This window comes from Sminthopsis crassicaudata, chromosome 2, assembly GCF_048593235.1.
Source record: "Sminthopsis crassicaudata isolate SCR6 chromosome 2, ASM4859323v1, whole genome shotgun sequence".
Taxonomy (NCBI): Eukaryota; Metazoa; Chordata; class Mammalia; order Dasyuromorphia; family Dasyuridae; genus Sminthopsis; species Sminthopsis crassicaudata.
Genome location: NC_133618.1, coordinates 226129629 through 226146238, shown reverse-complemented (window position 1 = coordinate 226146238; position 16610 = coordinate 226129629). Strand labels below are relative to the sequence as shown.

Genomic DNA, 16610 nt, shown 5'->3' with positions numbered 1-16610 from the left:
GACTTAAAAGACCTATGGATCAAGACTGAGCTTTAAATCTTAATGAATCATATTTGCATTAAAAAGATAACAGCTGAGATGCTCACTGGAATTCTATTTGCCATATTAACCATTCATGCACTGAAGCTGGGCTAAAGCAACCCACCTATTATGGTATCAAAAATGGGTAGTAATTTTACTCTTTATATTGTGCCAAAGAATTCAGGATGCTCTATGTACATGGCAATTGGCAAATGATGGTACGAGAAGACTCCCTTATTCAGCTGATCTTTTTACAAATTCCAACACTATATTTATTTAAATATGATAAAGACACATAAAGCACATGCCAGGCCCATAAGAACTCTAATTTGGCTAAGGACTTGTTATACAAGTATATACTATGTAGGCAACCAATCTATGTAGTTCAGTGATCTGAGGCTAGCTATAGAGCCAAAGGAAAACCTCACACAAGAAAATTTATTAAAGTTATTTAAAAAGTGCTGAGACTCTCAAACTGGGACCAAGGACCCTGTAATAAATCCTAGTTACCTGAAAACATATCCAATCATATCAGACCCATAATTAAGAGGAGGGGAGCAAAAATAATCTTTAAAGCATCACTAAATAATGACAGCAGAGATTGGGAGTGATGCTTTGGATTAACTAAAACCAGAGCAAAATGTAGCCTGATTCTAGCAGCATGAAAATATGGCAGCTTTAAGACAGATAATACCACTAGGTTCTAAAAACTTGGTCTGTCTTTCCTTGTAGATTGTAAAGTAAATTCTTGCCAAGTCTAAAGGTCCAACTCTTCAAGCTTTTTGTACAATAAATGTATCTACAGACCTCAAAGGCCCAGTTAAACCATTTTTTTTTTAGCAGCCAAAGAATATGAGGCATACTCATAAAGTAGTCAGATGTCTTACATAAAATTACATTTGAAGATTTTTATTACTTTGTAGTCATGAGACTTTTGTGTGATGAGAAGGGATGCTATGGTGGTGAACATGATGGTATTTCTCTAGAGAAAATTAATGTTTATTGTTTTTGAATAAATATTGCTATATAAAAACTTGGCAGTCCAAGAAAAAAAGTATCAGAAAACACTTTCCTCTTCTCTTCCAACAGGACACAGAATCTTTTTTCCATTACCATCCCGACATTCCCTACCAGATCTTTCAGACTGGTTAAATTAGTTTGGGTAGCATGTCTAAACTAGAGGATGGAGAATATATTAATTAAAAGTATAGGGAAGAGAGAGAGAGAATGAGGGTGGTAGGTAAAGAGGAAATCTGTCTTGGGAAGAGGAGGGGAGTGGTAGAGGGAGAATCATTTCCATTTCCACCCATTTGTGAAGAGAAAACTTTCAGGCTCAGTAGGGTGTTTCTCCCAAAGGGTCAGAGGATATGCACTGGGCAAGGCTGGTCTCTCCTATCTAGAGATATGCTGCTACAAGAATTTATATCCAATGCTCCAGCACTGACACCAAACCTTACTCTATGTGCATGTCCTCCTATTATCTCTGGCCCTTAGCTTGATCTCTGAACAGCCAATCCCATGATTCTCTCTATTTGTATTAACTAACATTGATCAAAAAATGACAGCAATGGAAGAAGTAGCCATTAGCATTCCCAGACTTCAACCTGTCCTGGGAGACTAGGATTTACTCTCCTGGTGTAAGATACTGAACTATATCCTTCTGGAGATACTGTTGAGTGATGCTCATGAGAAGGAACTTAATTTAGAGCAATTCAGCCCATTTCACTGAAGTCAAAGAGATATATGGAATTAATTCTAAAATGGTGATTAAAATACCACTCCAAATTCCTAAACATTCTCCTTTTATTTTGAGAGTAAAAACAAAGAAATTCTTTCATGATGTCATATTATGGGAGAATGTTCTATTCCCTGCTTTCATTCTTGATTTATCACTCAAGTGATGAACCAAAGTAAAATATAATTGAGAGGTGATTCTCACCCCATGGAAGCCATATGCCCTCACCTGAATAAAGTATCTATGAAATGATACTACCACCATGTTTATAAATAAAGAGAAGAGAGTTATCAGACTGTAAAAATGGGCAAATAAAAAATGAATGATATGAATCACAGCTCTTCACAACTGAAAACAATAGCACTTTTTTTTCCCTTCAAAAATTTCCAAAAAATAGTGATAAGAATCTGAAATTGTGTATACACAAATGGACAGAGCAACAATCCTGGGTGAGGTCTCAATTCTTTTTCTTTCTGGGAAATAGAATTATCTAGTGGAGATAAATACTTGTCTGTTTCCTGCTGCATTTTAGGTTATTTGATATTTTTTAGGAGGGCTGTCCGGGCATTCACAACAGCCTTGAAAGCATCTTCACTGCCTGGAGCCATACACTTGTCAGGATGGAGAAGTACTGCAAGTTTCCGATAAGCTTTGTTCACCTCATCCCTAAAGAAAAAGACAATAGTTATTTGTTATTAACATGGTGAGCTTTTAACCATTTTATTTTGACTTCTAATAATATTTCTTTCAGTTATGTTATTTAATTTAAATAATTGAAATTATGTAATTTAAGTGAAAATAATTGAAAAGACAAAAATAGGCAACACATAGTAACACAAAAATAAGTTTATATTAATTGTGATGCAGAGCAAGGCAGAATAGGATAGCGGAAATAACAAAGAACTAGGAGTAAGAAGATTTTTGTTTAAGACCTGGATTGTCCACAAACTCTCTTTGTGATTCTGAGAGATATACTTAATCTTCTAGAGCATTAGTTCACTTGTATAAAAAAAAAAAATAAGAAGTAGTATTTCTAGAAGTATATGATTAAATAATTAGAGTGGGAGTTGATCAGGAAAGGCTTCATGGAACAGGTTTCTGATGGATTAGCAAAATGAGGATTTTGCATTTCACTTGAGTTAACAGCAAGTACAAATGTACAGAGGCCAAAATGAATAGAATGTAGGCTAGGTCCTACAAGTCTGTTGGAAGCAATGAGAAGTAATGTTGCTCTGCAGAGACATAACTAGGGGTGGGCAAAGTAGACTGCAACCCATGGTACAACATGCCGGATTGCATAGTGAGAAACTTTTCTGAAAAGGATTTTGTACAACTAAGCACATTTCTAATGCCTGACTTTATTCTCTATACAGAGGTTGTTTGTGGGAGATTAAGCCACATGCTGCAGAGAAGGCCTGAATCCAGAGTCTGATGACTGCAACTGCAAGATGAAGACAGAGTAGATACTGCTCTGAACTACCTGGGCCCATAGGGAACGAAGGATTCTAGCAACAACCATCAAACCACTAAGGATGTAAAGACAGAGTGGACCAGACAAATGCAGCATTCTCTGCATTATGGTAACTGACCTAATTTCTACTAGCTTCTTAGATTTTGATGATCTGGAGACATATTGATACTAACATGGTCTAGTCTTTTGGTTCTCACTTCCTCTTCCCCCAACTCAGAACCTCCTTCATCTGCCCTTCTCTCATGCTGGTGTTCTCCTAATTGTCAGTACATTTTCACAGTGCAGTCTAGTAGAGAGCATCATATTAGACTGAGAAAACTTAAGATTCAGATTCCACTTTTTCCATTTGTTAGCTGGGCATGACCATAAGCAAGTCACTTAATCTCTGAGTCTTGGTTTCCCCCTCTGTAAAATGGGGATAATCATCTCACACAAAGTACAGTTATGAGAAAAGTACAACACAAAGGAGAGCTCCTACAGGAGAGCACCAGTGCACCCCGGAGTCTTCTCTTTGTCAGCAGGACAAACAGGACTGAACAGGTCCTAGGTTCAGTTCAAGGTGTCCAAGGCCCTCCCTGACCAGGGACTCTCTACAGTCTCAGTCACAGTGGCCTTAGGCATATCGTGCACAATGAGATAGACTGTGGCTGCCTTATTGAAAATATCTCATTGCTGAACAATGTGTATGGGTAAAAGTTTCTTTCAGGAACTGAGATTTCTGACATTCTACTAAGAATGAAAATTGCTCACCAGATGATATGCAAAACAAGTTAATGTATATAAAGTGTTTGTCACACTTTAAAGTACTATATAAATGCTAGATATTATTGCTTTTATTATTATTATGTGCCATCTCTGGTAAGGACAAGGACTCTCCTTCCATTCCCTAAGTTGGAACTTGAGATAGAACACATGATCTGTTAAATTAGTTCTTGAAATTCTTGGCTATGCTCTTATGTAATGAATGAATTAGTCCAGGCAGATGTGCGTACCAATAAATGTATCTACACTTATTTAATAATATCTGACATCAGGTTCTACATTGTCACGACAAAGCTGGGGTAAAGAATATACTTAAAGGTACCAAGGCCAGCATAGCTTTGTTATATGGAAATTATCCTGGTAGGGAGTGACGCATGGACTAATCTACATGCCATTATAACTTTTTCTATAGCCCTAGAAACTAATATCATCATCTGTTTCATAGTCTATTTATTTTTGATTGCTGATTTTGAACCAGATACACAGTTATTAAGAGTCTGAGCTTTGGTGAACTCTGGAAACTTCTGCCAACTTTATGGACTTGCTCTTGGTCCAGAGATCTGAACAAATCCACTGTTTTAAAATGATCAATGGACACCCACTACAATTTGGACCTGTGACCCAGAAGACTAAATAGCTCTATTTAGTTCTAAATAGAAACCACTTTCAGGTCAGCCTAAATATAACCCATCAATATCATTTACAGTAGCACTCAGAATCAACTGGCTGAGAAAGGAAACTCAGAAGTCAGATGAATAAGAAGACATAAGACAAAGGTGTCATGGAAGCCAAGGGAGGAAAAAATATCCAGGAGCAGGAAGTGGTTAATAGCGTCAAATGTAGCAATAAACCTAGCCTAGGAAAAAAAATTAACTGCTAATAAATTGTTGTGTGGGTGTGTAGAGATACTTGCGATTAAATAGCAGGGTTGGAAGCCAGATAGGAAATATGAGGAGATGGGATTAAGAGTATAAAATAGAAGAATCTCCTTGGCAAGAGAAGGTTCACCTCTTCAGAGACTACAGCAAAATAGATGGAAGCACTATGTAGAGAGATGCTGATATTTAGTGTCAGGAAGAAAATGGAGCTCAATTTTCTCAGTAAGTAAATGGTAAAGTCTAGCTAAGAATACCAGGATAAGGGTAATAGAGAGCATGAGACTGAAGAGGAGAACTAAAATAGCTACTTCAAGGAGGACATTCATATAAAATAAGAATAGTGTAGAAAAAAGAATTGCCGTGTGGCATTTGAGACCGGATAACCTAATTCTGTGGCACTTTGTGACATTTTCCAAAGACAATGAGTATTACACAAGTCAACAATGAGAAGCAGTTAGTGAAGACAACCCAGAGTTCAGTTTAAGTAAGGCATAAGTAGCATAAGGACAAGGGAATAAGAGATTTAAGGGTAGAAGCCTCTGAATAATTGAATTAATCAACTACAGGGTCAAGTACTTGAAAGGAGTAAAAGTCAGATTAATAGGAGACCAGGACAAAGTGAAAGAGCAAGAGGTCAAGGTGACAATGAAGATTAGGTTTAGGCAGAATAAGTTAAAAATAGCGATGAAAGGATAGGAAGCTATAACTAGAAATACAAATTTCAGACTTCAAGATTGTGGAGGCAGTTCTAGGGGAAAGTGAAATTTATGATATGATCATTCCTGTGGAAGGCTAAGGTAAAGAGAAGATATGACATGAAAGTTGAGGAAGCAGATGAACTAGGAAGTCAAAAGTTATGAGAAAACACCAACATACATGTATACTGAAGTGTCCACATTTGAGGGAAAAGATTGGGCATAGAAGAAGGCTATTACCAAGGAAATAAAGAATGGAGAATGGCCTGAAGATTGGTAAATCACAGGATCATAAATTTAGAATAAAAAAGAACCTAACAGGCCATTTAGTCCAACCTCTTCATTTTCTATCTCTGGAAAAAGAGGTCTGGCAAGATTAATTAACATGCCCAAGGTCACATAAGTAGTATATAGCAGAGGTAGGACAGAACACAGGCTCTCTGACTCTAGGATAAACACTTTTTGGAGTACATAGCACAGTACCTGGCACAAAGTAGGCATTTAACAAATGCTAGTTGGCTGACTGCTACAAAAACTTAGATAGAATGAAGGAGAGCTTGCTGAAAAAAAGGGAGTTTCCGACTTGGGAGGTACTGATCCTGAATCACGGGGATATAGGCAAGGGTAGAGGAGAATTTTCTCTGCAGAAGTTGGATGAAATACTAGACAAATCTATAATTATGGGATTTCCACTTCTAGGGTCTTATGATGACAGGAATAGGGAAATGGGAAAGAGAAATAATGTCCATCTGTTCCTTCTACAAACACCAAGAAATAAGATAATGGACCTGCAGATAAACTGGGTTAGACAGCTGGATCAGTAATAACTAGAGATAGAAATCTCAGAGACCTAAATGAATTCACATTTGACACTAATTCCTTCATCCCATTGCCCAATGGCCTGCATAGGCCTGATCTCTGAGTCCTGGTCCTGGTAGTTAGTCCTGGTTTGGTAGTGAGAAGTCTGGTGTCTGGACATTTGACTATTTATAGAGAATTACAGCTAAGCAAAGAGAAGTGAGTAATACCTACACATGTAATAGCAGGTTTTGTGACAAGAAGGCCCTCAAAGACAGGTAGGAGAATTAAAAGGGCAATGTCATAAAACCAAGAGAGTATCCAGAAAGAAAGTGAAATCAACAGTGACAAATGTTGCACAGAGACCATGAAGATAAGAACTGAGAAAAAGCCAAAAGAATTGGTAATTAAGATAGTAATAGTAACTTTGGAGAGAAATTTCTGCTGAGTAATGAGATCAAAAATTAGATGACAAGAAAATGAAAAGAGAAGAAATGAAGGCAAAGAGCACAGACATGCCATAAGGAGATGAACTGATAGAACTAAGGAGGTTTTGCCTGGAAGATTTAGGAGTCAAGAGAATATTGCTATTCTAGTATCTTAAAAACCACCATGAAGAAGAGTAATATTTTTCTTCTCAGCTCTGGAGGCCAGAACTAGTAACAAAGGCTCTAAGTTGCAGAAGGAAGATGTAATTAATATTGATGTAAAAAACAAAACAAAATAAAACAAAATCCTTCAAGGCAGCTTGGTGGGACAGTGGATAGAGTACTGGGACTTCAGTTGAGGAGACTGGATTCTTGAGTTTAAATCTGACCTCAACACTGAGTAGCTGTATGATCATGAGCAAGCCATTTACCCTGGTTTGCCCCAGTCTCTTCATCTGTAAAATGAGCTGGAGTGAAAAATGGCAGACTACTCCAATATCATTGCCAAGAAAAGCCCAAATGGGGTCACAATGAGTCAGATATGACTGACCAACTGAGTAACAACAAAGAAAAATTTCTTCATTATGAACAGCTGGAATCAGCTTCTCAATTGAAATATGAACCAGAAGCTGGACAACCACATGTAGGGAAATGATGGTTAGATATGGATTGGACTAGATGGCCTCTCATATCCCTTCTAACTTAAATCTTGTGCTTAATATCTAATTAGGATTCTCCTATAAATCTGACTGATAACTAATACTGAGGCACTCACTATGACAGACTGAATAGAGAGCAAACCTCAGAGAAAGAAAGAACTGGGCTCAAATTTCACTTCTGCTGATCTGTGTGAACCCAGGGAGCAAATCGCAGACTGAAGCTTAGGTAACTCTTTAAGACTCTAAGCTGAAGAATCTTAGTCTGCACTGGTAGAATTTCCTACACCAATGAAATCACTAGTTCATTAAAACCCATCTACTGAACTGACCAGGAGTCCTAGGACTCCTTAAAATACTTTTACCTTGTGGCTCCAGGTTTGACTCCCAACATATCCCAGCTATCTTTGCTGTTTCGAATCCTGCGAATGTTATCAGCTTGTTCTTTGGTGAAACTTATGCTGATATTTGTTACAGGACGTTTCCCTCCATTTTCACAAAAATCAACTATGGCAGAATAAAACATCTGTAAACAAAGCATTATAGAAGTGATTTTAGGAACAGTGGATTTGGCACTAATTTATTATGCCAATGAGACTTGTTAAAATTTATCTTTATCTTTATAAGTTACAAATGAAGGTGCTAAAGGTATTAAATAAGTATCCAGTTTAACCAGCAGAAAAAGGTGCTTTAGATCTCGTCCCCAACTTTTCTGCCAATATCATCGTCCCCTTTCCTCTTCCTCTGCTATTCCCAAGAGGAGAGGTTCAGGGCCTCTGCTTCCTCCTGACCCTTAGACTCATTTTTCTCTTCTAAATGGTTGTGGGCCTAGCTCTTCTGCCTCTGTTGCTTCTTCATTCACGAAGAGGACCAGTGACATCACAGGGTGACATCTTGCCTAGTACATGAATTCGATTAAAGGGACGTAGAGCTGTGCAAAGTCATCAGTCTCCCTCTCCCCTCTATAGTCATGGAAGTCCAGTGGCAAGACAAAAAGTCAGGATGACTGGCAATGGCTTGGGATCAGTGGCCTGGCTCTTCTGGACCTCCCGTGACATCCCCAATATCACTAATCAGAATACTTGGATGAGCAGGGAGTCACCAACAATGAATGAAAAAGTATTGAAATACTTGCTATATGAAAAATACTGTGTTAGCATGTAAAAATGTATGGGACTGCCTGTCATCGGGGGAAGGGAGTGGAGGGAGGGGGAGGATAATTTGGAAAAATGAATGCAAGGGATAATATTGTAAAAAAAAAAATTACTCATGCATATATACTGTGGGAAAAAATTCTAAATAAAAAAAATAAAATATTAAAAAAATAAAATAAAAAATTAAAAAAAAATACTGTTAGGTACTGGGGATACAAACAGAAAAATAGTCTAACCCCCCCCCACCTTTGTCCCCAATGAGCTCACACTCTAATGGAGAGAAAACAACAATGCAGGAGTTTGCAGGTGTAAGTCAAATAAAAGACCCAGATGTTCTTGGGATATAGTAGCAGTGTGGATGCTAATGCTTTGTTTTTGTATCATATTCTTTAATAAAACATGTCAGTTTCTAACACTGAACCATTTCACAGAACCTAGAACTTTAACACTAAGAACTTTCTTTTCTGGATCTTCAATAACTGTGGTTGCTGAGGAAGCACAACTGCAGAAAGACTTAGTTGCTAGGCTACTTCCTCATAAGGGCTATATATCTCAAAAGGATGACTACTGGGGTAATCCAGAAGCTGGTTCAATAGCACAGAGGGAGAGGGGAAATTGGATTTTCCTTTTAGGCTTATTTCCTTGTCATTAAAAATTAGCAGGCAGTTGGCAGAGGTGATAGCAGGCTCCTTCTCCATAGGAGTTGTTCCCACCCAGAGGACTGCTATGGTAGCCAGGCTGGAAAAAGATCTGGTAGTCAGGAGGGTGCTGCTGTTCCCAGGACTCTTGGGCCCACCTGCCTCTCACTGATTGTTAGTTGGCAGCTAGTATAGGTAGTGGTAGGAGTAGCATGCCCCTTTTTCACAGTGGCTAATGCTCTGAAAGTTTTTGGTGGTCAGGCTAGAAGCACAGCTCCTAGTTTGTGGGGCACTCATATTTCTGGGGCTCTTAGATTTGTTTGTCTGCTACTAGTTATTGATTAGCATTTAATATTGGGAGTAGTTGGGCCCTTCTCTACAGAGGCTGCTTTCCTATGTGCTGGATTTAATGGCAAGATTAGAAGGAGAGCTGGTATTATGGAAAATATTGATGTTCCCAAAGCTCTTAAGCTTGCCTGCCCTTCTATGGCAATTGATTGGCAGTTGATATACGTGGAGACAGGCAAGGTATTTCCTTTTTCCACAGGGATTACTTCTTGGATGATGACTATGGCAGTCATACTAAAGGAGAGCCAGTGGTCTGAAAGGTACTGCTATTCTTTGTACTTTTAGGTTTTTTTGTTTGTCCACAGCAGTTGGCTGGTAGTTGGTGTACATGTGGAAGAGGTGGCAGGCCCCTTTCTCCATAGGAACTGCTCCCCTGAGTAGTAAATGTGGAAATCAGTTGAAAGTAGAGTCAGTGGGTCTGGAGGGTTGAGAAGTGGGACTGTGACACCTTCTTCCTTCTTACTTTTTAAAATTATTTACTTTGAAATTTTTAATCTTTTTTTGTGCATAATCAGAAGAATTTTTGTGGTTTGACCAAAGACTGACCAAGCAAATTAATTTAGATGGCAATATGTTTTACATGGTTTATAGTAATTCTGAATAAAATTTCTCTCTTCCTGCTGGGTTTTATTGATGATATATGGAAAGGCTAATGATTTGCATGGCTTATTTTTCCTTTTTAAAAAAATTTTTTTCTTCTTCTTTTTATCCGATACATCAAATAACAAATAAATTTAACATATTTTCATATAAAAAGAACAGAAAAAGGTTTGTACATGAAATTGAGCATTTCCATAAAGTTTGTTCTCCTCTTTAAAAGTATATGACAAATTAAATGTGTTATTTCAGAAAAACTACAATGCTTATGTCTTTCTCCAAATTTCCATCTATTTTGTTCCAAGTTTAAAAAAAAAATTCAACAACTCCTTTCTTTTTTCAACATCATTATTACTCATTCACTTCCCAAATTCCCTCTACAATTAAAAAAAAAAACAAATCCAACCCTTTTCTAGTGACAAAAAGACTGGCAAACAAAACTAATTTATATGTTACCCATATTTGAAAATGTTTAACTAATACTGTGTCTGATTTCTATCACCTCTCTGTTAGGAAAGATGCTTTATCATCAATCCTCTAATCAGAATTTTTAAATCTTTTGATTTCTTTATAATCATATAGTGACTAAAATTTTTTTGGTCACTTCACTATATCAATTCATATATGTCTTTTGAGATTCGTATGCCTCTTTCCCTATAGTCATTTTTATGACATAATAATACTCTATTACATTCATATGCCACAATTAGTTCAGCCATTTATCAGTAATGCTCTCCTTTACAAAAACAAAAACAAAAACAAAAACAAAAACAAAAACAAAAAAAATCAAACATCTCATGAGTGGCTTTGAAAACAGCCCTATTTTTAGGGATGCTAACAATCTAAAAAAACTAAACTAAACAATGTCTTAATGTACCACAAAAATAATTTGATTACTTCCTTTTCTCAACAATATTTCTGAGATTTTTCTCATTTCTCATGAGATTTTTATCAGTTTCTAGGAATTTTTTTCTATCATAAGTACAAAAGTTATATTGTTACAGAAGAGTTATAGGAGGTTCTAGGACCATATTAATAGTGTGAATTTGAACCACTGAACTTCAAAACATCAATAGTCAATTCAAGTGGGTTATTTCCTGTTAATGCTGGGTTTCAAAGTTGTTCGATAAGAATATTGACTGTGAAGTCCTTTTACAGCCCAGCTAATTTGGAATAATCTTACTATGATATATGGTAGGACTTTTAAAGACACAAACTAGACAATATTAATTGATATTCATTTAGTTACCAACCTATTAAGAATCACTCACTCAAAAGAACAGGTTGACACAAGTAAACCTTCAGTAAATCATTGATGGCTCTGAAAGATATATATCATGGATGCATTTTCATTCCTACACTTTGAGGCTATGATTCTGGATCTAATTGAGTTCTATGTAGACAATTTTTTTTTCTTGTTCAGACTGAAAGGGACTCAGAATTGTACTGTTCAGTCACAGAATTTGACAAAGCTCTGTCATCACAGGAATCAGATGTTGGAATTGTTCCATGAGGGGACAGTGGGTACCAGTAGGTATTTAATTTAGCTAGCTCAAGCTAGATTGCCTACTTTTGTGCCCAACTTAATCCACTACTCTCCTTACATTCCTCCTACAAATTAAGGTTTATGATGGTGTGGGGAGGAGCTCAACCCTTTGAAGAAACATACTTCAAGAAGTATGTTTTGAAGAAATAGGACAAAACTTTCAGGGACCCATATCTCATTATCTCTCTTAAAATACCTATGGATTCACATCCAAATAGTACCTACACTCTCTATCTCTATTTCTCCTGCCCCCTTTCTCAGTTTATTCATTGTATACTATCCTTTCACTCTTCCTCTGACTTGTACCACTAATTATTCTAAGTACAACATTAATTTTTCATCATCTCTACATACTCATACTTTGTTCTCAACAGCACACTTGGTAACAACCTCCCAGGGATCAGTATTAGAAATTGTCCTTACTAATCTTTTATAACTCAGGAGTGAAGAGGATTATCAATAGTTATTGATAAGGTCTCACCCCTTCTTAATTTTTCAGTAAATTGCTAATGTCCAGTTAGGGGTCAAAGGAAGACGTTTAGAAAATTCTTGTCTTATTTCATGATCTATAATAAGTAGACTGAAAGACAAGTAAATAGAAAGAAATTTCCCAACTATCATGAAGAGGCCTATTTTTTAGGAACAATGAATGACTCACTCATTCTCTTAATAAATGTATTTTCTTTTGCTTTGCTGGTTTCTTAGAATTAAAACTAAAACATGACATAGTCCTGGAATAATCCTTCTATGACTACATTACCTGGAACATCTCATTGATTCCTTCTCCAGTTTGTGCCGAAGTCTCAAAATAAAGGAACCCTTTGCTTTCAGCCCAAAGACGTCCTTCACTTTCATCTACACAGCGATGCTTGGTACAATCAATCTTAAATGAGAAAAGAGAAAGTTGTATGTAATAATTTTTGTAGAGTGGATTAGCCAAATATTTCATTTAAAATAGGCACCAGTAAAGTTAAGTGATGTTCCAAAATGTTATTAGCAGGAATGAAGGAAGAAAGAGGAGTAGAGAAAAATAAAAACAAAAAGGTAATAATGACAGAAAGGAGGAAAGAAAATAAGAAAAAAAAAAGAGAGAAACAAATTCATTGAGTACAGAGAATTGAACTGCTTCAAAAGCCACTCAATCATTAATGTTCTAGTTTACCTACTCTATGCAAGAATCAACATCAGGAGTTAAATTACAGAATAATTGTATAATATATATGAAAAAGAAGAAAAACTAATTATAATTATTGAATCATAATAAAATCAATGATATTAAGAATGATTACAAATACTTTGTTCTTCTTGCTGAGTTTTTTAGCTGATACATAATTAACTTTCTAACTGAACATTTAAATGGAGTGATCTGTGTCTCCTGGGATTTTACAGCCTACTGTGCTGTAAATGGGACACAAAACACATTGCCTATCAATGGATCTCAATGATTAATTTATTCAATTGTGGAACCATAACAAAACACACCAAAGACAGTTAACATACTATTATGGAAGATTTCCTTTGTGCTTTCTGGTACAACTCATGTAGAAATAAACACATGTTTGACCATGCTGATCTTCAAAAATAACAAGAAGAATAACATTTTTGTAACACTTCAAAGTTTGCAAGAGAACAACTAGATGGCTCAGTGGATAAAGCAAGAGGCCTGAAGTCAGGAGGATTCATCTTCCTGAGTTCAAATCCAGTCCCTAACACTTCCTATCTGTGTGACCATGGACAAGTCACTTAACCCTGTTGGCCTCAGTTCCTCATCTGAAGGAAATAACAAGCCATTCCAGTGTCTTTGCCAAGAAAACTTTAAATAGGATCATGAAGATTTGGATATGACAAACAAATGAACAACAATAAGGTTTGCAGTGCATTTTATATTTGTTTTCTCATTGTAACTTCACAACAACCTTAGGTACTCTAGGCATTATTATTGTCATTTTGCAAATGAAGAAACCAAACCATGCTTCTGAGGGGTTAAACAACTTGTTTACAATCACACCGGTAATAAGTGACAAGATCTGAAGACAGATCTTCTTGACTTCAAGTTCAATGTTCTTTCCACTATGCCATACAACTTGAATATTACAAACCTGAGGGCAACGTCAGTTTTAATACAAGGCTGCAAGTCTGTCCTTCAAAAGCAACACCACCTTTCCTTGGGTCACATTTTGTATTTGCACTTTTGTCCACTGTAATGGAAAAGCTAGGAAAAGTAAGTCAAGTCAATACTATGGCAAAAAAAAAAGTTAAATTGCTTGCAGATAAGCTGTGCTGGACTATCATTATGGGGTATGGTGGCAGCAGGTAAGAGGGGATTTGGGGATAATATAATGGAGTTTTGTGGCAATTTGGATTGCTTACAGAAAGCTTCTAAGTCCCAGGTGAGAAATGCTCCATATGAGGGTTCCTTGACTCTGACTGCATGGTTATCTGGCAAACAAATTCTCAAGAAAATAGGGAAGGCCTCAGAAAGTGATGTCAAGAGTGTAGCTGCTATTGAACTTTTAACAATATCACTGCTACTTCTCTCATGTATGTTAAGCTACATAAAAGTCCACTCATTATTACTGTGTTGTTGCTCTTGTGCTTGTCTGAAAGAAGTGAAATCTATCATGATTTTCTAAATCTCTTTCAACTATTAATCTGAACCAAATAAGTTTTACTTTAGTTTTTTAAAATTTATTTTATTAAAAAAACAGAAAAGGAAAATAACACAAAACAAAACAAAACATTTGTCATGTATCCAGTAGAACATCAGGAAGGATTCAAAATATATAACAATTTCCACTTCAAGAAAGTACATATAATAGTAGAAGAAATTGTATTTGCATGTGTCCATCTTTTCATATAGCTTCCTTGTAGGTTGCTCTTTTTTTTTTCCTCTGCTGAGCACTTTTTAAACTTTATTCCCATTGAATCTTTAAGTTTGACTTTGTCTAAGATCAGTGATTACTAGCTGTACTTTTTTTCCTTAATAATTTCTATTTCTGATCCTTGTTGTAGTGTTTGTATATATCTCCTTTCCAAGACTGAATGTAAACAGCAATTGTTTATGCTTTGGCCAGAAACCCTGAGGGACTTCCCCTGCCAAATTTTCATATTTGGACTAAGTGGACTCAATTGCTACCTACCTAACCTTAATCACTGCATGGGGGCAGCCTCAGGCAAACTGAGACTTAGCTGCAAGCAGGACCATCTCCAGTCATGCTGATCTCTATCTGGCCACTGAACCCAGAAGACTCTGGAGGGGAAAGTAGCAGGTGACTTTGCACAGCCCTCCTTCACTTAAATTCAATTCACTTATGTCATGACATCACCTCCCAGATGCCTCTTCCAGAATGAAGAGCAAACAACAACAATCCCTGCTAATTCTTCTGCTTTAATTCTGCTCCTTAATTTGCCTTGCTGCTACTTAACCTTCCCCCACCCAGGAATCCCTCCTTTGTCTTCTTCCCCCACCTTCTGCTTTTCTCCCTCCTACCTCACCCCTTTTCAAGGGTGCTATACCTTTCATGGTATATATATATAGTATTGTCTATTTAATCCATTCCAGAACTATGAACCTTCCTCCCCCCTCTAATGCCTCTACTTGTCCTCCACACCTCATTTGTATAACACAATTACTATTTTTATCTTTTTCTAGATAGTTTTGCTTTTTTGAGTCTCTGTCCCAATCTTTCTTCTGAACTTCCCAAGTGCTGATATCAATCTTAAACATATGGTAACATTTATGTGTAACAAACATAAACACTTTGTCCATGTTAAGTTCCTTGAAACTGATCTTTGGGGGCAGCGAGGTGGCACTGAAATGGACAAAAGACTGGTCCCCTCATCCCTGGGTCAAGGGGCCTCAGACTTATAGGAAAATGTTGCTTAAACTAAATTAAGGGAAATGTTTGCTCAATTATGTACAGACAGAATGCTTGCCTAACAACGTCAGACATCCTGTAAGCCCCGTATTTTTCCCCTTGTTAAGCAAAAGGTCGAGTCACTGTAACTACAAGACTGTACCAAGGAGTGGCAAACATGCTTAAAAGTCTATCTCGCTGGAGGCTCGGGGCTGATCTCTACTAGCCTTTCTAGTGGGGCCAGTTGCCAGCCAGCTAATAAATGATGCTTGAAATTGAATAACCTGGTCCGAGCTGTCTATCTCGTGTCAGTCTGTTTCATTTGGAGTCCCACTGAGATAGCCTTTGGCTTGCCTTCTGTCAGATCCAAAAACACTGCTTTCTGCCTAGGGGTGGCCACCGGGATTGATGTTCCCCTGCCCCAGACGAGTCTGGAATGGTGTAGGTTGATTCTACCTAAGTCCAAAATTCTAATTTGGTCAATAGCATCCTGAAGGACCCCTGCAGCTGCCTGACTATCCTGTAGCCGTCTGTCTGGTCTGGTGAGTGTTCCTGTATCTCTAGCAAGTGGCTAAGCTGGATCCAGCGTTAACGCCCTTGCTGACCTCCACAGGACGCTGTGGGACGGTCCTGACTGGTTCTCTCCAGTGGTTGGTTGTCTCCCTTGTGTTGCGTGTCTGTCTCATTGGTCTGTATTTTGCTTTAGTTCTTTCTGGTGGCCAGGGAGCCTCTCGAAGCAAACTAGTCTGTATGTGTTAAATGTTTGTTTAATGTTGCAATGACAGTCTGTGTGATTTGTCTGTTTTGTTAATTTAAGAGCTCTATTAAGTTTTAAGAACAATGATTAAGAAATCTGGGAATTGGTTATTTGAAAATTTGCTTGTGATTCTAAACTTTTTAACCTGATGTACTCATTGGTAAGCAAAAGAAAAAACTGGCTGAAGAGTTTTCAGAGCTTGCTGGAGTAAAGGGCAATAAAACCTTATCTAAAGCTCAGGCAGGAGAAAAACATTTGATTAGGAACTT

The 16610-nt window shown here is 37.2% G+C and overlaps 1 protein-coding gene across 1 annotated transcript in view; it reads right to left on the bottom strand.

Annotated features, from left to right (window-relative positions):
• Nucleotides 1–914: 914 nt before the first annotated feature.
• The window catches only part of DNAJC27 (DnaJ heat shock protein family (Hsp40) member C27), a 55101-nt gene continuing 39405 nt past the window's right edge, over nt 915–16610 (bottom strand). Inside the window, exons 5-7 of the mRNA XM_074288355.1 lie at nt 12488–12610; nt 7810–7970; nt 915–2422 (exon numbers count right to left, since the gene is read on the bottom strand). Coding sequence (XP_074144456.1) covers nt 2290–2422; nt 7810–7970; nt 12488–12610 — 417 coding nt within the window. The 3' untranslated portion in view covers nt 915–2289. The remainder of the gene's footprint in view (nt 2423–7809; nt 7971–12487; nt 12611–16610) is intronic.